At 39.3% G+C, this 21,003-nt stretch overlaps 1 protein-coding gene across 2 annotated transcripts in view; it reads right to left on the bottom strand.

The window, feature by feature from the left end:
* Positions 1 to 21,003, bottom strand: part of plekhh1 (pleckstrin homology domain containing, family H (with MyTH4 domain) member 1) — a 29,437-nt gene that overhangs the window by 2,252 nt on the left and 6,182 nt on the right. For both annotated transcript variants that reach the window (XM_058399273.1, XM_058399272.1), the window contains 27 exons: positions 19,750 to 19,917; positions 15,440 to 15,502; positions 15,180 to 15,329; positions 15,002 to 15,085; positions 14,794 to 14,875; positions 14,531 to 14,701; positions 13,538 to 14,292; positions 13,358 to 13,436; positions 11,363 to 11,454; positions 11,097 to 11,244; positions 10,417 to 10,553; positions 10,057 to 10,167; positions 8,913 to 8,999; positions 8,331 to 8,489; positions 7,570 to 7,650; positions 7,299 to 7,478; positions 6,600 to 6,711; positions 6,283 to 6,395; positions 4,199 to 4,375; positions 3,933 to 4,030; positions 3,642 to 3,819; positions 3,108 to 3,263; positions 2,420 to 2,517; positions 2,172 to 2,313; positions 1,948 to 2,087; positions 658 to 787; positions 483 to 566 (listed from right to left, as the gene is read on the bottom strand). In XM_058399273.1, the coding sequence (XP_058255256.1) occupies positions 483 to 566; positions 658 to 787; positions 1,948 to 2,087; positions 2,172 to 2,313; positions 2,420 to 2,517; positions 3,108 to 3,263; positions 3,642 to 3,819; positions 3,933 to 4,030; positions 4,199 to 4,375; positions 6,283 to 6,395; positions 6,600 to 6,711; positions 7,299 to 7,478; positions 7,570 to 7,650; positions 8,331 to 8,489; positions 8,913 to 8,999; positions 10,057 to 10,167; positions 10,417 to 10,553; positions 11,097 to 11,244; positions 11,363 to 11,454; positions 13,358 to 13,436; positions 13,538 to 14,292; positions 14,531 to 14,701; positions 14,794 to 14,875; positions 15,002 to 15,085; positions 15,180 to 15,329; positions 15,440 to 15,502; positions 19,750 to 19,902 (3,960 nt within the window). In that variant the 5' untranslated portion in view covers positions 19,903 to 19,917. The remainder of the gene's footprint in view (positions 1 to 482; positions 567 to 657; positions 788 to 1,947; positions 2,088 to 2,171; positions 2,314 to 2,419; positions 2,518 to 3,107; positions 3,264 to 3,641; positions 3,820 to 3,932; positions 4,031 to 4,198; positions 4,376 to 6,282; positions 6,396 to 6,599; positions 6,712 to 7,298; positions 7,479 to 7,569; positions 7,651 to 8,330; positions 8,490 to 8,912; positions 9,000 to 10,056; positions 10,168 to 10,416; positions 10,554 to 11,096; positions 11,245 to 11,362; positions 11,455 to 13,357; positions 13,437 to 13,537; positions 14,293 to 14,530; positions 14,702 to 14,793; positions 14,876 to 15,001; positions 15,086 to 15,179; positions 15,330 to 15,439; positions 15,503 to 19,749; positions 19,918 to 21,003) is intronic.

Below are 21,003 nucleotides of genomic sequence, written 5' to 3'. Positions count from 1 at the left end.
ACACATTAAATCAACCTCAAACTGAAATAAACAAGAGGATCTTGCAAACAAGCAGAACTGCTGAGAGACTGTTATTCATATATTGATTTTTTTTATGTTTTAACAAGGAGTTTGTGCATATGATCAGTAGATGGGGTTAAACTGAAAAGGAAAGAGAACAAATTACAGAGCTCAGTCGACGAGAGGTCATGGGGAAGCCAGTAAGTGGCCATTTGGGTCAGAGATTTTGGAAGCACTGCAGCTGAAAATCTTTCCAAACCAATATGTCTGCTTGGGTCAAGAATAAGTGCCTACCCTTAAGTACTCAAGTCAAGTCAAGTCTTTGCTAAATAATCCAAACATTTCCAAAAACTCAAGTCAAGAAAATGGCAAATTTTGCTCTGAAAGGTATTTGGCCAGGGCACTAATGGTCTGAGATGTAAAGCGGTAATAGCAATGCGGCTTGTATACACACACACACACACACACACACACACACTCACCATGCTGTAATCTAATACGCTTAACCCGTCCTCACTGACGGCAAGCCACACTTGTGTCTGCTCTAGTGCAGAAGGAGGCAGTGGCTGGGAGTTAAAAAAAAAGTACATGAAATAAGTTGAAATAAACAATGAAGACATCTTTTTTCATTTAATACGGAAAAGTGTGAGCACTTACTTTTGCACTAAATAGTTTTGCTCCAAACAGTGGCCATTTGCGAGCCACAGTCAAATAGATCCTCACACATTCAGCAGCAGTGCACCCCTGCAGGACAGACCACTTAGTGGCCAACCTCTCGGCCAGCTCCCTGTGGAAGAAACAAAATCATGTGTGCTCATGGATTCAGTCTGCAATCTCTAAGGCTAACGTGAGTCTGGGAAAATCAGGGGTCTATATATACTTTTTTATTTATTCATTGGAAATAAAAAAAAACGACAGAAAATGACAGCCCACCATTATTGTTGTGTTATATACAACTTTAGGGGTCATGTGAATTGAATCAATACCACAACTCAAAAACAAGTAGGCTTATAAATAGTTGACTTGATCTAATGATCATTTTAGTAAATGTATTTTGGGAATGGAAAGCTTATAAATGAATAAATCTCTATAGCCCAGTAGTCAAAATGTTAATATACACTTTAAAATGATGTGCCTTATAATTAAATGAATTGTTGCCCTGCACAAAGACTGAGAACCTCCTGAGAGCTCCAAGGATAAATCTGTCAATACCAAACACTTTCTGATGATTTAAAATGCTAGATTTATACTGAGTGTGCACTTTATTTCATATTTTAAACTGTATATGAGAACTACAGTCTCTTTTGCATGTATCTCAACCTAAAGTAAAGTTCTAACATTTTAAAGTTAACTAAAGAGTTTTTCACACTTGTAAAAAAGAAAAAAAAAAGAAAGAATTTTTTTGTCATTTTTGGCTGTTTTGCAGAATTTGGCCACACTGACATCCAGAGGCTTTTTTGATCTACACCACTTCACATACTGTATAACAGGTTTCATTTGATTATTTCCTAAATTATAACATAATAAAATGTAAAAACATAATACATGTAATATATTTTTATTAGAATTATTATAGTTATTGTACAAATTTGTATTTTTCTTTTTAATTTGCAATATAATAATATATATAATTAGAATATATATGCAATATAACTATATATATATATATATATGCAATATAACTATATATATATATATATATATATATATATATATATATATATATATATATATATATATATATATATATATATATACATAAATAAAATCCTTATTAAAACATTTTTTAAAAATGTAATCATCTGAAGTTTATTTGCTTCTCTGCTTATCTCACTGATATTTTATGTTCTGGTAAATGTTAAACTGGATTCATGAGTGCCTGTGTCCTTGTCTTTCTGTTTACTGACAGTACAGTTGCATATAATAGCAGACACTCAGTGATATTACCTGAGTTGCTCTGTGTTGCAGTCCTGTTTGTAGTGTCTGGGGTAGAAGCGCTCCAGAACTTGCAGCAGAATCTGCTGGATCTTAGGCTGTGGAGAGCCACCAGGAGACGCTGGTGCTCTGTCCAAGTCTCCATGTTCCACCTGCATCACATACTTGTAACTACAAGATCAATTTCTCATATCTAAAAATGAACACACATCCCAACGCTTTCTATTTCAACACACCTGGGCCATGAGGGCAGCAACCTCCAGTGCCAACTCTTTACTGACTGGAAAGTGGCCTTGGTGAACTTCTTCATTCACTTGATATGCCAGCAGGAGGCGCTCTCTCTCAGTCTCTCCTTTCGCCTGTGCTCGGAAACAAAGCCTAGAAAGTGCAGAATACAAGGCTACTGTAACCTCTACACTGGGATAAAAGAATGCTGAATGTTATCCTTTTTAATTAGAAAGAAGAATGAGTATTAATAACATACCTGCTTTTGTATGTTAAGCGCACAATGCGTGTCCCCTCACACTTTCCTGGGTGCAGTTCTTTCAGGGCCTGTTCCCACTTTGAGATCACATCGCAAATCTGACATGCAAATAGGTAAACTGGTAAATTTAGATATATACATTTACACCATCAAGCTCACAACCTTTTAATCAGAGGCCCAACACCTTAACCACTAAGTTACAATATCCCCCATGTAAATGCAATCCCTTGACCATGGGGTTCACAGTTTTAAACATTATCTTTATCAACTGAGAATTTGAGAGCTGCGAATTTGTTCAGCCACTACGAGGTTTTAGCATCCATAACAAAACATTTCCTGGCCAGTTGTAATAATGGTAATGGTAATAATGGTATACTACTTTAACATCTTACTGTAGTAATTAGTAGTTTTGATGAAGCTATTTAGAGATTGGTACATATACTTTCTTAAATTTATTTATATTATTTTTTATATTATTCTTTTTTGCATTATTTATTTCAAAATACCTATTAATGTTTATCCATTACCCGCATCAGCCAAATTGTCAACCTTAACCACATATACAAAAAACTAGATTGGCATTTCTGTTTAAATGAATGCCATTTAAAAATATTCAGAAACACAAGATGGTGTACAACGTGTGTGTGTGCAATATTCCAACAATAAGCTGTGCTCTGGTATGCATTACCTTGGTAGCAGGCTGGAGGCAGTGCTCGAGGTCTTTTCCTGAGGGGTCGTCTGTGAAGAGGGCAAAACCTGAAAGCTGGGGCTTCCTCATGCCTGCTCTCTGGTTCAGTGTGTTCACAAACTCCTCTACTGTGGTGGATCCATCAAATCCCACCACCTAGAGCATCCAATTATTCAATTACATTACAGTTGCTGTGCTAGTGACATCTTTATGTGTTTGATGGGTGCCAGTAGAGAGAAATTTTAAACAGAAATATGTGGCCAAAAGTATGTGGACACCTTCATCCTAAAAGTGTTTAGTTAGGTTGAGATCATGGTTCTGTGCTGTCCTTCTCCATCTACCTTCGCAAATTATTGCACACAGAGACTTCATAACAGGCTTAACCGGCTTATCAGGCCCCAAAGTAAAAGAAGAATCTTAATGCTGACATACAAAGATATTTTAGACAATAATCTACCTCCAATTTTGTGACAACAGAACCACATATTGTCAGGTGTCCACATGAGTTTGGCCTTATAGAGTATGTGTATATACCTGGTAGGTGTTGTTCATAAAGTGGACAGGTATGCTGAAGGGCAACGAGTGATGGTATGGATTTCTCAGGAGAATAGACACGATTTCCATGCGGGAAGGCTTGGCTTCCCGTTCTCCATTCTGCAACACTCTCTCCACTGACCGCTGACAGTACACTGCATACTTTCCTACCTCACTCCTTTACACACACACACATTCACAAAAATAGCAGAAACAAAAATGGCTTTTCTCATTTAGTTACTGACTCTTGAGTGTGATTATGTAAGTATTGTATTTTAAAAAGATAATAACTTTGGATCTGCGTTTCTCTGCAAATACTGCCGCAGGTACCACAGGAAGTGATGCTGGGGCAGGAAAAGTGCAACACACACAGACAACAGCTGCCAACACTGTCAGAGAAAGAGAGAGAGAAAGAGAGAGAGAGAGAGAGAGAGAGAGAGAGAGAGAGAGAGAGAGAGAGAGAAAGGCGGGGGATCTAAAATTAGACTCTATGACTCACTTTAGTCTCAGCCTTTGCCTGAATTGTATATGTGTGCATTTGTGTGTACGTGACTAACCTGTGTGAGAGAGTAGTTGTTTGGCATTCGGCGGTTGGTCTGTTTGATCAGCTGACAGTACATCTCATTCTGTAGCTCAGGGTGTGTCAGACACACCTGCAATGCACTCTGGGCCAAGGAAGTGTGATAGTCTATAGATGGTGCCTCCACCAGCACATTGATGAACAACTGACATGACTAGAGAGGAAAACAATACATATAGTGTTTTTTAAATTAATACATTTAAAAAGGCATACTTAGTGAATCAGGCATCCCTTGCAAATCCATGTATGTACGAATCCTAGTGGAAAAAACCCAGAATTTATCGAACTGGTAACAATTTGTAGGTGTTTCATATAATATGTTTATTATTATTATTATTATTATTATTATTATTATTATTATGTGATCAAATATTTTACTGACAGCTACTATATGTGAGGAGTAGCTCTATAAGTTTTCACTTAAACATAGCCTGAAATATAAACCATCAATTCTGTGTTATTATTGTCCATTATTTATTAACAATAGTCACTTAAAAGATTCCCTATTTTTCTGTCATCAGAATGAATGAACTATGCACACCACTGAATGTCTTCTGTTTGTTAAGTACAACGTTCTACACTCATAGGTGAGGAAAAAAAATTTATTCACGTCACTCCCTCTCCAACTTTGGCCATTAACAAGCAAAATTGTGGACAGGTAAATGTGTTGTGTCACAGGATAGGGAATTGTTTTATGACTTTCGATTCACATTGTTTTTTAAAAAATAGTTAACAATCTTGTTCTCTATATTAGAGGGTTTGAGACGGTTTTTTTTTGTTCAATTCAGTTCGCATTTGTTTGTAAATCACTTTTAACAATAAACATCATCAAAATGCATCTGTACAGATATATATACATTTCAGATAAAATTTTGATTTCATCAGTTTATCCCTATTGAGCAAGCCAGAGTCTACTATGGTGAGAAAAAAACTCCCTGAGACGATATGAGGGTGTAATCTTGAGAGGAACCAGAATCAAAAGGGAAGCCATCCTTATCTAGGTGACACTGAATAGCGTGATTGTAAATCCTTTCCTTACTAAAACTGTACACCATAAATGTTTAAAAAGCTTCAGTCCTAAATGATAAATCTGAAATAAAATGAAGGGAGGTCAAGGCTTGGGTTAGCATTAAATGTCCATTTTAGGTTGGCTTCCCAGAAAATACACCCCTGGTGTATTTAGTCAGATTGTCTTCAACTATAGTATCACGCCTTTGCACTGCCACTAGATGGCAAGCTGAACACACGCAGACAGTGCAAGCGCATTATTGGACTAATATCCCATTAACGGTCCACTTGTGCTCCCAGAGAAAATACATTAAATTACTTAATGTCAGGATATACCTGTCAACTAACCCATCCATTACCTGGAGAGATGCTGTCTGCTTTAGGATCAAATGTCTAGCTAAAAAGGCTTGACTTGCTTTATACAGATGCATATGCAGCAAGCATTGTAAGTATAGAGAAATGCATATAAACTGTCAACTGGAGGTGGTTGGGAAAAAAGTAGCAGCAAGAAGACTGAGTGAAAAAAAAGCCTCTCCAAGACAAAATCAAGGCTTCTCTTTGAACCCAAGCTGAAAGATTTTCCCCTGCTGTACAACACTGGGCTCTATACAGTAAGTTAAAGGGGTGGCTGAGGCTTGCCTCAATCAGAGCCTAATCCAGCCCATTATCTTCATACAGCGCCCTAATGAGTGGCGGCCTGGCTGCTCTCGCTTTGATCTGACTGTGGGAGCGACAGAGAGTCTCTTAGACACTATGAGAACACACTGAGCTGCACCATCAGTCCTCCTTGTATAAGAAGGTCAGTAAAGGAGTAAAAAAGGAAAGGGAGAGATGAAAAATGGGAAAGGAGAGAGAGGAGTTGAAGAAAAAAGGTCGGTCTGAACTAAATTAGAGAGTAAAGGAAGGGAGAACAAGAGGACACGAGAAAAAAGACAGAAAGAGAAGGAACAGAAAAAGAACAGAAAGAAGAGAGAGGAGAGCCAGAGCAGGACACAAGGTCACTGAGAAAAAAAAACTGTGTGTGTCTAAGAGAGGAAAAAGAGAAGTGCAAACCTTAAAGAGTTTGAGAGCCTCTGTTTGAAGTGCTTCAGAGGGCAATGTGGTCAAAGGGGAACGCAAACCCTCCTTACTGAAGCACAGCACCTCATGTTTCCACAGAGGAGAGTCTGGCACACACACATACACACAGAGAGGTGAGAGAGAGAGAGATAGAGAGAGCATTAGCAGATTCGGTTACAAATTTAATTGCCATTACAGAAGACTTCAAACCTTCCGTAACTGCCATTAACGCTGTCTTATGTCTGGAGGAAACTTCTAGGAAGGTCAGCTTTGATTTAAAACAATTATGTTATTTAAAAACAATATCTCACCTGGATCTCCATCCACATCCAAAAGCTTTCCAATCAGCTGCTCATACTCTGTGGCCACTTTCAGGCTGGCACAGTTTCCTGCTGCCACAGTTAGATGGTACAGCCAGGTATCCTAAGAGAAAGCAAAAAAGAGACATGTAATTAAAAAAAACATCATTCTGTTATAGTAGACACGGTATTTCTTTATGATAAATGATCTTCAGGTAGGACTGATATTGCTTGTTTTAGACTGGATAGTAAAAAAAAGTGCTTGCTCATCAAATTTGCTCAGTCATAAGATAACAAGAAATGATATTAGGTCATTTCTCCCTACACATGTACAGTATGCATAGATACACAGACCAATAATTAGGATGGGCAAATATGTAGGCAAAAGTAAATTAATCTTAAAGGGAAAACATTAATTAATTAAGTGAATGAAGTAATTTCACTTATTTATGATGAACTTATGCACTGTGCAAAATATGACTAGTACCAAGTAAAAACCTGAAAAAACAAACTTAAACACAACATTTTTTGTATGCTTAGAACACTCTTTCTGGTCTGAAGTATTAGAAATAAGATATTTTTTAACCCGGCATAGGTAACAGGCCCACATTCATTTCTGTTAAAAATCAATAAACTCTCTATAACATGATTGTCACCATGTAAACAATAGTTTTTAAAAGAATTTAATATTTCTTTAAATTAATGACTTACCTTTTCTTGCTTGGTGCCAATGAGCAGGTAGGTGGGGCTTTGCTCTTTTGGATGGACCACTAAAGTGCAGTGAGAAGAGAGGAAACCCCGTCCTCCCGCTTCATAGTCCTCATCTGAGTCACATGACCTGTCCACCTCCTCGACTCGTGCCTCTCGCACATGGAGCTGACCTAATGGGAACTGACACACACAGACACAGACAGATCAACATAGCCATCACAGATAACAGCAGGAGAAAATGAATATTATTATTATTGCATTGTACAGTCACCTTGTCATCCTGGTTACGGTAATAGTAGAAAATCTTTCCTATTAGAGTGCACCACACAAGCTTTGAATGACCATGCTTGACCTACACATTAAATGACAAAGATGAGCAGAGCTGCCAAAACACGAGACAAACAGTTGCGTAAAAGCACACACACACACACACACACACACACACATCTAACCTTATCCACAGTAACCGACAGGAAAATAATTTTGATTCTTTTAGTATTCAAATAAATTGGCTTTGTATAAATAAATAAATAATTAAATACCAGAGGCAGTTGGAGAGGTTGGGAATTGTAAAGACCACTTAAATGTTCATACAAAATCAAGACTTTCAGAAATTTCTATTCTTGTGGGGGCATTTGGCTCACATCAAGATCTAGAGGCTGGGAATAATTCCAGGCATGTTGACCTCGGTTTTGTCTCAACATGTGTTAGCCACCCAGCAATCGAGCCCAGAGCCTCTTAACCTTACCTTGTCCACAAATACACACGCACACACCACACACACAAATCACAGCCACTGGCATACTGACAAATCCTATTTAAAAACAACCATGTACATTAGGAGGTAGTCTTACTGACTGAATGCTTTCAAACAGCTGTTTCAGGTGAATAAAAATAAGGCTTTCAAGTGTTTGATGGTGCAGATCCTGAGAGCCCTGTTATTGAGTCCTGGCACTGTAGACCTGTCCGGAAACTCTAGGGTTCATCTGCACAATCACAGGGTGTAGTGAGAACACAGTCTTAGTGTCTCACCTTAGTCAGCCAGCCACGGACTGTCGGCTTGGCTTGTGTCTCTGTGGAGAATGGGCCACTGGCCTGGACTTTAAGAATGTTCTGGAGAACTCGGATCCATTCCTCCAAGATGTTGGGAGAGTCTGCAGTTAGGCAGTATGTCTTCTTCTCTGTGATTAACTAAGAAAAAGAACTGCTTTTGAAACTCAACAAAACTGAGGCTTACCAGAAACGTTTTCCAAATATAGAACAATAAAATTCTTACAGTATAGTGACTAAAGGGAATTGCAATCTTTTAAGTAAAAAAAAAGAAAAAAAAAAGCTGCTACCATTGCTTTTTTGGTAATCCAATAATGTAAACACTAAAAGGCTAAACACTCATTTCTGTGACAGAGTGCTGTTCAAAGAGAGATTAAGACATCAAGCAGACATACTATCTACAGCAGGCTGTAATGGGAAGCTCACAGCTGACAGATTTGCTTAAAGTGGTCTAGAGGCATAATGCAGAGTGTGTGTGTGTGTGTGTGTGTGTGTGTGTGTGTGTGTGTGCATGTCTCACCTGGTAAGTCTACATGTGTGTGTGTGCACGTGTACGTGTCTCACTTGGAAAGTCTGCGCTCCCTCTCCACGGGTTATCCGACATGAAGAGTTGAGTTCAATCTGGCCTTGAGGCTTCCGAATCACGTCACTCTGGACAGTGCAGGACAACCAAAACAAACATCACTCCTGCAGCATACTTACACAACTCCTTCAACCAAATAATACTGCAAATTAAATATGCAAAAATATACACGTACATGAATAGAAAACATGTATGATGTGTGTTGTAATTAAACAAAAGTCACATTATAAAGTCACATATAGCATAATGGTAACATGACACAGACCAAACCAAGCAGAAATCCTAAACTTAAGAGTCAGATTTAGGAGACCATGATATTTAAAATATATTATATGGAAAAGTAGATATCTTGCCGCACAGACAGGTCCATAATTATGTGAACATTGACAGAGTTACTGTAATTTTATCTCTAAAATACTATTTAAGCTCAAAATTTCAGACTTTCAGACTTCTTAATTTGACTTGATTTTGCATCTGTGGCCCCTGCTTTTTAAAGTATAACTAGTGCAAAAAATCTGCACTACTTAAACATTTTTATCGATTGCAATAACAGTAATACTAGATAATAAACAATATAATAGATAGATAGATAGATAGATAGATAGATAGATAGATAGATAGATAGATAGATAGATAGAGAATATAAAACTGAGCTCAAAACACCATTTATACTGTGTTATACATGTGTTATTTTTTATGTATTAATTTCAGCTCATTTTCAGTAAATATGAAGGGCACTGTTCTACATCCATCCTAAGTTTTTGTTTCCACTGTTTAACTAAGACAGCTCTGTTCTGTACTAAGACAGCTCAAGGCATTACAGGATCCATGTTGTAGCTCCTGGCAATTCCTTACACACATCCCTGCTGGCAAATTTCTTCAGAGATGGGTTTAAATTTAGGGTTTAGATTTCTCTTTTCAAAGACTGACTATGAACTGACTCAATCCCCTCCCTTATCCATTTTTTATTCTAAGCTTTAGAAGCCTGTCGGAAATGAATCGATAACCAGCCTTTGCTATTTCAGTCTCTCTCAGCATGTCATCATCCTCTCATCATCCCACATACAAAGCTACCAATTTATCTGACGCTGGCACAGTGGTAATTAGTCTCACTCTTTTACTCACTGGAGATTTATAATACAGGATCTCGCCATTCCTCAGGATGAACCAGCGCCTTTTCCATGCCTTCACCTGGCTTCCCATCTTCAGCAGGTAGCCAGATTTCTCGAGAGTCTCCTACAGAAAGATATATATTAATGTCTCAGACAATGTTGGCTTATACATGAGCCCTTTAAACTGATCATAACAAATGTGACTACATCTCTGAATTGAGTAAATGTTGTAAAAAATTATATATAATAAAATAAATAAATAAATAATAAAAATAATAATAATAATAATACAAATGTGCAAATCAAAGAAAGCCTTGTAGAAAGTAACATGGTAGAGTGAGGAGAGTGAAGGAATTATTGGTGAGATACATACAGGTCCAACACTTTCACAGGAGTAGGAAGAAGTACGCTGTACTTTCTGCTCAGGCTCAGAGTAGTCACTATCCAGTGAGTAGGCATCCGGAGGGATGGCATAATCACTCTCCGAGCTGATAGAGGACATGGAAACCCCTAGAAGGCAAAAGAGACAGATCGTGAACTAGAGACAATTCACCACAGGAATGTCTGAATTTATTCTCAAACGGTGTGAGCAATGACTACAACTGATTTCAACCTAGCATGATCAAATCAAATACACATTATTCACTTAAAAACTGCATTTATAGTTAGTCATTTGCCAGTGATTTTTAGACATATGAAAGTGCAACAATAAAAGAAGCTTATAAAATCTGTAAGGATTAAGGATTAGAGACTAAAGACTAATTCTGGTGCAAATAAGTGCTATGGTTGTCTAATAAAAAATGTGTATAAAAAATTAACAGAATACAAAAATGTAAACACAAAAGGTGTTATCCTAGAGATTGTCAAAAGAGCTAGGTCTTAAATGGAGATGCTGCGGTTCATTCAGACTGGAGGGGTAAAGCCATTCCCTGAAGAGCCTAAACTAAATTTCAGTGTGTGGAATTATCTTCCTCTTCTGAGGCTTGCAAGTTGTATTAAATGGGTAAAAACTTTAATTTTGTAAATATAGAATGGTGGTTATGTTTTTTTCACCTCTCTTCACAGCACGAGGACTCCCAGGGGTACTTCCCTTCTTCTCTATTCCCACCGTTGAGGTGCGCAGGCTGGCCAGCGAGCTGCTGTCATCCTCTGAGCCTGAGTCTTCATCAGGGAGAGGAGCACTGCTGATCTGTGTGGCTTTCTGCAAACAAAGTGTAACTCTAAAACTTAAATTTTACTAGTGAACATCTTCAGCATGTAGATTAACATCAGTAGCATCAGTAAGAAAAAATATGTTTATAAAAATAATAAAGCCTCACCCCTTTCAATGTGGAGTACACCGGTATGCTGATATTCTTGTAGATGAGGTTTGTGAAAGGACCAGCTGCAGGGTACTGGGGGAAGGTGGACACTGCAGAGAAATAAGAATAATAATCACATGTAGAAATATGGTGCTAAAAACACTGGGCGAATATTAGAACATTTCAAAACACACGTCTTGCAAGGTCAGGTCTGATCAGTCGGCAAAGAATACATGGTGAAGCCAGACAACTAGGACTAACCCAAGGTTTCATGTCTAATACAAGGATCATAGCCAGAGGGAGGGTTTGTGTGGTCATTTACATTCAGCAGCAAACTAAGCATAACAATTTGGGAAACATATCTGTGGATTCTGCCAACATCCGCTTTACAAGGCAAGAACTCAAATCAATGATTTTTAGGACATATTCATTTTGAAGCTTTAAAGAATATGTCGATATTTATGTGTAGAAAATTCTTCACATTAGCATAGTTGGTAGCTCCAGGGGGTAGTCCCAGATTTAGTTTGGGGTACTGTCTGTGGAGTTACAGCACAGTGAAAATCTTTCTTTACATATCCCGGGTTTGGATGTTGGGATCAGAGTACAGGGCCAGCCATGATACAGTGCCCCTGGAGCAGAGAGAGTTAAGGGCCTTGCTCACGGGCCCAACAGTGGCAGCTTGGCAGTGCTGGGGCTTGATCCCTGATCTTTCTTGGCAGTTGTAGCTCAAGTGGCTCTTGGTTGTGATCGGGGTTCATGCCCCAGCACCGCCAAGCTGCCACTGCTGGGCAATTGAGCAAGGCCCTTAACCCTCTCAGCTCCAGGGGCGCCGTGTCATAGCTGCCCGAGCACTCTGACCCCAACTTCCTTAGCTGGGATATGCGAAGCAAAGAATGCCACTGTGCTGTTAAGTGTGTGCGGTGATAATAAAAGCTTCTCCTTTCTATCAACAACTCAGAGCCTCAACCACTTGAGATAACACATTTTGTCTGCATCGGTTTTCTCCAGGTGCTTCAGTTTCCTCCCAAAAATCATGTATGTAGGTTGATTATCTGAGTAAACTGACCATAAACATGAATGTGAATGTGTAAATGCATGATGCCCTGTGATGTTTCCATTCTGGATGTAATCTTGCTTCACACCCAGTGTTCCTAGTATAGCTAGAATAACTGTTTTCAATAACCAGTTGTGGTAAATGTGAATTTACCACAAATGGTTATTGAAAACAGTTATTAAAGATGAGTATGTCCCTTGTATTCACAGTCAGGTAACCGAGACACAAATTTATGCAAATTCTGTATGTGGTTACATCTGAGACCTGAATACACTGTGTGTAATTTCAGTATTAAGAATTTATGATTATATGAGCCAACAATGTAAAACCCTTTGACTAAAAAATCAAATCCTCATTTTTTTATACACTTAATTTAACAGTCAGGTCTAACATTTAAATGCTCTACATTAAAAATTTTAAATTAATAATTTTTCAGATAACCAGAGCAACTCTAGGATTCCCAGGTCTAGGATACCTCATGAGTATGCAGGATGCCCAAGAACACTATCTCCTAGAGCTGCTCTGGGAATATGGAAGCTGTGGGTTAGGGTTAGGAAAAAAGGGGGAGGCACAGTGCAAATTACACACTGCCTTTGTCCTTTCATCAGGGTTAATGAGAAAGAAGTCATTCCATTCGCAGTCTCTGTTCTGACACACCTTGAAAAGCCTTTAAAAGCTTTAGTGAATGGTAGTCTCAGCTGTCCAGGTGTGTGTCTTCCCCCAGGTGAGAGGAAGTGACATCAAACAAAACCTGGCCTCTCACTGACAGCTCAAGAAAAGCAAAACCACAGAAACATTCTTAAACCATATCAGTCTGTTGATGGTGCATCTTGAGAGTGAGCTGTGGTGATTGGCTGTTGATGGAATGAACTGGTTGGTAACTGTTTGGTGATTGACTGATGGTTGTTTGTAATATTTCTGGTGCTCAGACGGAAATTTCTGCCAAACGGTTCACCTACCTCTCCCCATATTTCTGGCTCCAGGGCTGGCTTCTGAAACTCTCATACCAGACTTTGCAACTGCATAAATACGACTCTCCTACAGAAAACATGAATGCATAAAAGGGCAGTCAGTATCAACCAAGTACTGAACAGAAGTCTTGAATAAGTTTGTTTCAGATACACATTCCTCCATCATACCCAGGAAGGAAAACGGTGCAAAGGTGGAGTAGGAGGTTTCAGAGCTTCCGGATCCAGCATCTCCAGCTCCTCTGCCAAGCCCACAAATGAGACACCATCATGTGGTGCTACTTCTTCTGTGAAGCCTTCTACCACCCCTACCATGCTTCCCTCATCAATATCTGTCTCTTCCACCCCGAGTGTCGAGGCAGAACCCAGAGGAAGACTACATCGGTACGGGGAAGTGGAGGATCCGATGTCTATAGTGACATTAACATGATGGAGCCTTTCCAGGCCTGGCTGGGGCTGACTGTGGTGTTTCTTGAGGAGTTGAATGCTGTCACGAGGTGTCAGAGGGGTTCGGACCTTGGGTAGGGTCATGCTGGTGCCAGAAGGCAGAGCTAAGGGTGCAGGGTTTATATGAGATAGAGAAACCCCCACTGGAGGTGGACTCTTAGGAGTGGGGGTAGGAGTGTCAAAGCTACGAGGTCCCGAGGTCTCATAGGCAGAGGAAGAAGAGGAAGACGAGGATGAAGAGGAGCGAAGCCGCTGTAACCGGAACTTGCTGTTGAGTTCATCAGAGGAGTGGTCTCTTTCTGAAGCTCCTCCGCCCCCTCTCTCCCGTGCGATAATGGCAGAAGGCTCCATTCCTTCCCTCATGTCCATTACCTTTGTTCCAGTTGCATTGACTCCTCTATCTGTGCTGAATTTGTGTCGAGTCAAGGGCTCAAATGTATTCTGAGAGTCTTGTGCCTCAGATGCCTTCCTCTTCCCATCTGTAATGGTCACAAAAGGAATTCACTCAAAGACTACCTCTACTGTAGACTAAGCTGACCATTATGATAAAAATAATTTGCTGAACAAAATACACTTTATTGTTTTTTCAAAGGACCAACCAGATTCTCAACAAATGAATCATAACATATGAAAAAGACATAACACAGGAAAAAAAGCAACATCACACAACTCCATGTGTGTCATGCAGTAAATTGTGTGGGGAATCTAAAGACGTGCCTCTGATCATGTTGGACCCAGGCTTGCATGAGCCCGTCATCCTCAAGCTCTCATCATGTGTTGGGCATGCGCCAAAGTAACTGGGATTGTGCAAGGGACTGGAGGATGCCAGCTGGGCATCCACCACTAGAGGCTTGGGAGAACATGGAGATATGGGCCTTTCCAGTACAGCTGTAAAGTTGGAAAAAAAACGAATTAATTTCAAAGTAAATAAATGATTGAAAAACAGGAGGAGAATGATTTAAAAAGAGAGGTAAGTTTACTCTGAAGTTTGTCCTGCAGCAGGAGGATCTGTTCTGCCTGCTTCAGGTTAGTCATCTTCAATTGCTGGTTCTCCATCTCCATCTGAAAGGGAAAGATATTCATTGAGAAAGTTATTAAAAATTGTAGCACAGTAACTGCTCAAGTTTTCAAAAGGAGTTTACAGCCCTACATAACAAACTGAAGATCCTTTCCTAGCTCATAGCTTACCTCTCGTAACTTAAACGTAACCCAGTCTTTGATTTTTGCTGCTTTCTCCTCTATAACCTTGGCTTCTTGGGCACGAACCAAATTCTGGAGATAAAGAAAAAAAAAGTTTTGTGACAAGGTCAGATCATCCCAGCCTTTGACATCCATGGCTATGCGTCTCTCTCAGATCGTTACCTACCTGTTTTTCCAGCTGTGCTTCAAGTTTCTTTACTATCATATCTTTCTCCTGTATCTGACTGGTCAGCTCTTGATATCGCCTGTACAAGGAGCTTTCTGATTCACTTGGATGCATATTCACTGATTTAAGCTTCTCTTCCATTATCTGTACCTTCGGAATACCAAAATAAACAGCACATTTAATCGGTGCTCCTGAAACAGTAATAAAAAAGCAATAAGAGGCAGAAATTAGCACTATTTAAAATGAACAAGAGGTCATACTTGTTTCTCTGCATTCTCAGCCCGCTCGTCAGCCTCGGTCACTCTTTGCTCCAGTTCTTGCATCTACAGCAAGACATGCAGAGATTGGTGAATTAATTTAACTTAATTATGCATTAAAATTGTGAATGGAAACTTCTAAATGGTTCACTATGCCTGATGATGTACTGTTTTAAACTGTATACAGCACACATGTCTTTTACATGTCTTTGAAATCCAGATCTTTGTACATTACCACCTTTTCAGCGGAAGGATGTAACCCAATGGGATTTACTTGGCTGAATGCTAAATAATAAATGCTTAATAGTGAAATAAATTTGCCTGACACCAAATGCTACATTTAGTCTGTGGATTATCAGTGTAAGGCTGGGTATGTGCCTACCACAGTCTGCTCCAATCCTCTGCCAGACCACCATGACCAGCTGACAGGAGAGAGGTGGTTAGGGCATGTCTGACTGCACCTCGTTTCTGTAAACCTACCTCCCACCCGCTACTCATAACAGTTGTGCACATACTTGAACACATATAGAGCACAGATGTTCAACTGGTGATGGTTTAAGAACTGAGTCTCCCCACAGAGGAATTGACATTTGCTAGTCTAAAAGCAGGGCAGGGTTTTAAAGGGAAATGAAGAACTGGCCTAATAACACCAAAATGTACTCTAAGATAAGTTTTTGAAAGCTTTTTAGGGTAGAAAGAAAAAGAAATCATCCAAAGCTTGAAAAGTGAGCAGACTTGAAGTGACTAGAAAACAGAGAAAAGTAACACTAAAGAATGTAATGTGCTGAGATCAGCTATTTCATACATCTAAAGAGGAATGTGCAGCCCAAGGAATGCTAAAGTAAATGCATAGAACCAATGTGTCTTTAGGTAGAGCTTATGGCAGAGGCTCAGAGAGAAAAAAAAAAAAAAAACTTGAGTGCATTCCATTTTTTTCTAGCTATACATCTCACACAGCCCAGTACGCATGACTGGTATTAACAAACCTGTGCACATGGATCCCGTTAAGTGAATCTTGCATGAATGTCTAACAGGCTACAATATACCCAACAATGTTTTAAATGCCAGCCTAAGACTAAAAATAAACCTGTAGACATTCAGTCCTGTCTTTGTTAACCAGCAAAAATAAAATGGATGAAAAAGGAAAAAGTGGAGGGTCTGGACTCTGAGTCTGGGAGGTGAGAGGGCACGGGGACAAGCATAAGCATGTCAGATATTTACCAGTTGTCTCACTGCACATGCAGTTGCTCTTTGGAACAGGAGGTCAGGTGTCTCTTTCTAGTTTGATTTAAATCTTAGTGCAAAGACAGCAAACTCCAGCCACACCATTACACACAGATAAATCCCTGCTTAATGAAATAAATGAAGGATTTGAGAATAAGTGTGGTGCCAGGAATATTAGTGAATTTCATTGTCTGTGACTGTCCTTAGTTAAAGATCTTGCAGGACTCGCCAATGTGAAACAGCTCCATAATCATTAACCACCTCACATACTAACAGGGCTTCAGTGAACTCTAGCTCAAGTATTAAGAGACAAGAAAAATTCAGCTGAAGGCTACAAGATATAAAGACTGTGTGAGTGAGAGAGACAGCAGAGGAAGAGACAGAATATTGCTATTTCAGGCTAATCCTCCTGTCTGATACCTGGTTATGAAGCCAGAGTAATTACCCCACCACCAGCCCTCTCTCACTTTGCCCTCACATTATTCACACATGCAAAATCACTGCTAAAACACTGCCGTTGTGTGTATTTATACTAACCTTTGTATTAACGTGACTAAATAAGGACATGCCTCTTCCTAGCCAAGGGAAGTGTATTGGATTTTTATGTTTATTAAACACAAGCTGCCTTTTTTCCTTCATAGATATGTCCTCAGAAGGTCAAATCTTTAATGTACTCCTATCAGTGTGGAGATGTTTGATAAAACATATACATACACACACTGTCAATACTTATTCAAGCATTTTATAAATAGTACAGCCATGGAGTTCCCCGACTTCTTTGTTTAGTACTGAGAATTTTTTTTTCTTTTCAGCACATAAGCATGTGCTGCAACTTGATCAGAAAACACAAAAAAACTGTCTCACTCTACAAAAACTCTAATCAAACTCTCATCGCATGCTACATTGTGCTATTCCCCAGCTCCAAAGTGGGCCAGTGTGTGAAACACTTAACACGGCTTGGAGTGTCAGAAGTAATCTTCCGGCAATAACATGACCTGCAAGCTGTCAACACCCTTCTCTCCACTCCCTCTCTCCTTTTACAAAACAACCATACACAGAGAAAAGAGGGATATTTAATCCTGTCCTTAAGTGGAGAGAGAGAGAGAGAGAGAGAGAGAGGGAGAGAGGGAGAGGGAGAGAGAGAGAAAGGGGGGGTCGATAGAAGGGTAGATATCTTGAGGAGAGACAAGACCTGATGTAAGACATCAGTCTGTGAACTTTGTTTGGACAGCAAACATCCTGCTTTTGAAGAGCAAAAGAGAGGCATAAATAGTCAGGGAGAAAGAAAGAAGGACACACACAGTTCAACCGTAGGACCGTATTCTTTCAACATTAACACTTATGCCAATACTTACAGGGAGGTGGAGAGATCCTTGTTATTTGGCAGCTTATAAAATTGCACTTGATCCACTATTATTACAGTGTCAGAAATCTTGAAGCTTAGACTTCAAAAATTGTATGTCATTTTGTATTTAATGTTTTTATATATATTTTTTTTTTTCCTTGAAATATATAATGCATTGAAAGTTAAGGTGCACAGTTTAAAGTGGCAATAACGTACTAAAAATTACAAAAATAATTGTAAATCAGTGTGCTCTCCTGAAAAGAAGTGCCCTTAGTTTTGAAAGATAATCTCACCTAGCACTCGGCTGCTACGGTTACAGCTCACTTTAACCCCTTTTACCAGTACTGGCTGGTATGATATAATATAATATTATACTGGCAATTGTAGGCTAGGTAGAAACAGAAATACTTATGTAGCCCTACAAATTCTTAAAGCGCTGAGCCATTAAACACCACTGTAGAGCATGACATGATAAAGAAATTCAATGCTGAATAATGGACCACAAAACACATGCAAATTCCATATTTTTGTCTCTGGTAAAAAGAACTAAGGAAGCGTTTCCTCTGATCTCCTCCATTTAAAAAATAAACTTTAGTGAATTTTACAAGGACAATATGATTAATAGTTTGGTGTCATATTCATGTAAATAATATTGTTCTCCTATGACATTCCATTGTTCTTTGAATGTATTTACAGCTCACAATATCAACTACAGTGTAAGCATCGAAGCAACGTAACTGTCTGAATAGTTTGTAAGAGTGCATTTACATTTAAGGTCTGAATAGCGATGTAAGCAATTTCTCTAATCACCCCTCACTAAGTGCACATACAGTAGCTCTATTCTGAATACGGCCTTTAATGAGAGTTTGGCCCACTTTCAACATGAGACAAACAAAAGCACAGCCCATAAGACTGATGTCTTCACTACATTGTTCCTTTGAGTAAACATGACTATTATTACACACATGTTCACGGTTTAAAGACTAGTCTTGCTTATCTATACCATTCTCAAGACCAGATGTGTCTCACACTGTTCAGAGAGTGGCCCCTTCACTTAAAAGCAGACGTTCTGCCATTTAGGTAGATAACAGAAAGTCAAACGGATGCTTGTGTTTGATCAAACGTGTGTCCATTTTTGCTGTTGAGTCATAGATCTCTCTAAAGAAAAAGAATGTATTCTATTCAGCTGTAATCGTGATGAAATCCTGAAGGACGGAAATTTATTGCACTCTGCTCCACTTTTCAATAAAAACTTAGACTCACACTTGCTCAAACACGCACACTTGAAAATCAAATAAGCACACGTTCACATTAGCCAGTTGTGTCTCCTCACTCATTTTTGCAAGGCTCTCTGCCAAGTCTGACAATTAACTGCTTCTTGCAACAGCAAGGTCAGCAGAGCATGAATGAGTGCAGGGGAGAGAGAGGGAAGAAGAGGAGAAAGCATTGATTTACCCACTGCCCCAGGAGGAGGAGGAGGAGGACGAGCATGGCGAAAGCAGGAGAATGCATCAGTTAAGGTTAAGCATTAAATCAAGCCTTATGTCTAACATAAGGAAATAAAGACAAGCTGGAGAACAACATGTAATCTAGTCAAGTACTTACATCTGGACTGAAATACTATTAGACATACCATGTACCATGTATAAAGGACATCCGTGTTTGAAATCAATAATAGTGCTAATTGTGCTTTTTGAGCCAAAAATAGAACTTTAAGTTTGACTTAAGTGCAGTCACCCAATACCTTTTCAGCCAGCAGCTGTCGAATTTTCCCTGCCTGCAGTCGGAAGCGGAGTAGCTGCATTTCAAGGGCGATGCATCTCTTCTGCCAGTCCATGCTGGCACTAGGAACAGCCATTGCTGCAGCTGCTGCACTTCCCTCCATCACCTCTGCCATTAAGACTGCCCTAACCTGCCAAAGAGAGTGAGAGAGAGAGAGAGAGAGAGAGAGAGAGAGAAGCCAAATGGTCCAAATGGTGAACTGGTTGAACAATGCAATGAACTTTAAAACATATGTCAGAAAAGGCAGTCTTTGAAAGGGTGAAGTGAAACTAATTGAGCACTGCTGCCTTCCACAACTTTCCAGTGCAACCACCTTTGTTCTACTTTTACTCTGGTGTTTATAATTCGTTATTACATGTCTTAGAAGCCACTCACCAGACACTATTACACACTAACTTTAATAGAAATACATGCACACCTGCTTCTTCCTGTAATTATCCAATCAATCAATCAATCAATCTGGCATACCACATGTCAATACAGGTCAGGAGCTTCAGTCAATGTTAATATCAAATATCAGAATGAGGAAAATGGGATCTCTGTGACTTTGAACGTGGCATGTTTGTTGATGCCAAGCAGCTGGCTTGGGTTTTCCAGAGACTGCTGAGCTCCTGGGATTTTCATACACAACAGTCTAGAGTTTATACAGAATGGTGTAGAAAACAAAAAAACATCCACTAAGTGGCAGTTCTGTGGAAGAAAGTTCAGAGAAGAATGGACAGACAGAGCTGAGAGTAATGCTTCAGTAATACAAATACACACTCTTTATATCTGTGGTGAGCAGGGAAGCGTCTCATATCTCACATCACATCAAACCTTGAGAGCACATTGAGATTCACACTGAGTTTCTATCAGCCAAGAACAGGAATCTGAGACTATAGTGGGCACAGGTTCATCCACACTGAAGACTGAAAGAACAACCTGATGTTTGATGTGAACAATAACTAACAGGTATTGCACTATCTTAGTCATTTTTCTGATGATCTGCTGATTGGATAATTGGATGAATAAACAAGTGTACTGGTGTTCCTATCAAAGTGGCTAGTGAGTGTAATATTGCAAAAAAATATATATAGTGCAACAATAGGCAAAGGTTAGTTTAGGTAGTTTAATATTTAAATCAGACACATTTAATCCAAATACATAGATCCCATAACCATGGGTGCTGTATAACTGAAGTCTACCACCACCAACTTCGGTGCACTAGCTTTTATTT

The sequence above is a fragment of the Hemibagrus wyckioides genome, linkage group LG09 (genome assembly GCF_019097595.1).
Source record: "Hemibagrus wyckioides isolate EC202008001 linkage group LG09, SWU_Hwy_1.0, whole genome shotgun sequence".
Lineage (NCBI taxonomy): Eukaryota > Metazoa > Chordata > Actinopteri > Siluriformes > Bagridae > Hemibagrus > Hemibagrus wyckioides.
This window is presented reverse-complemented; position numbering and strand designations above follow the sequence as displayed.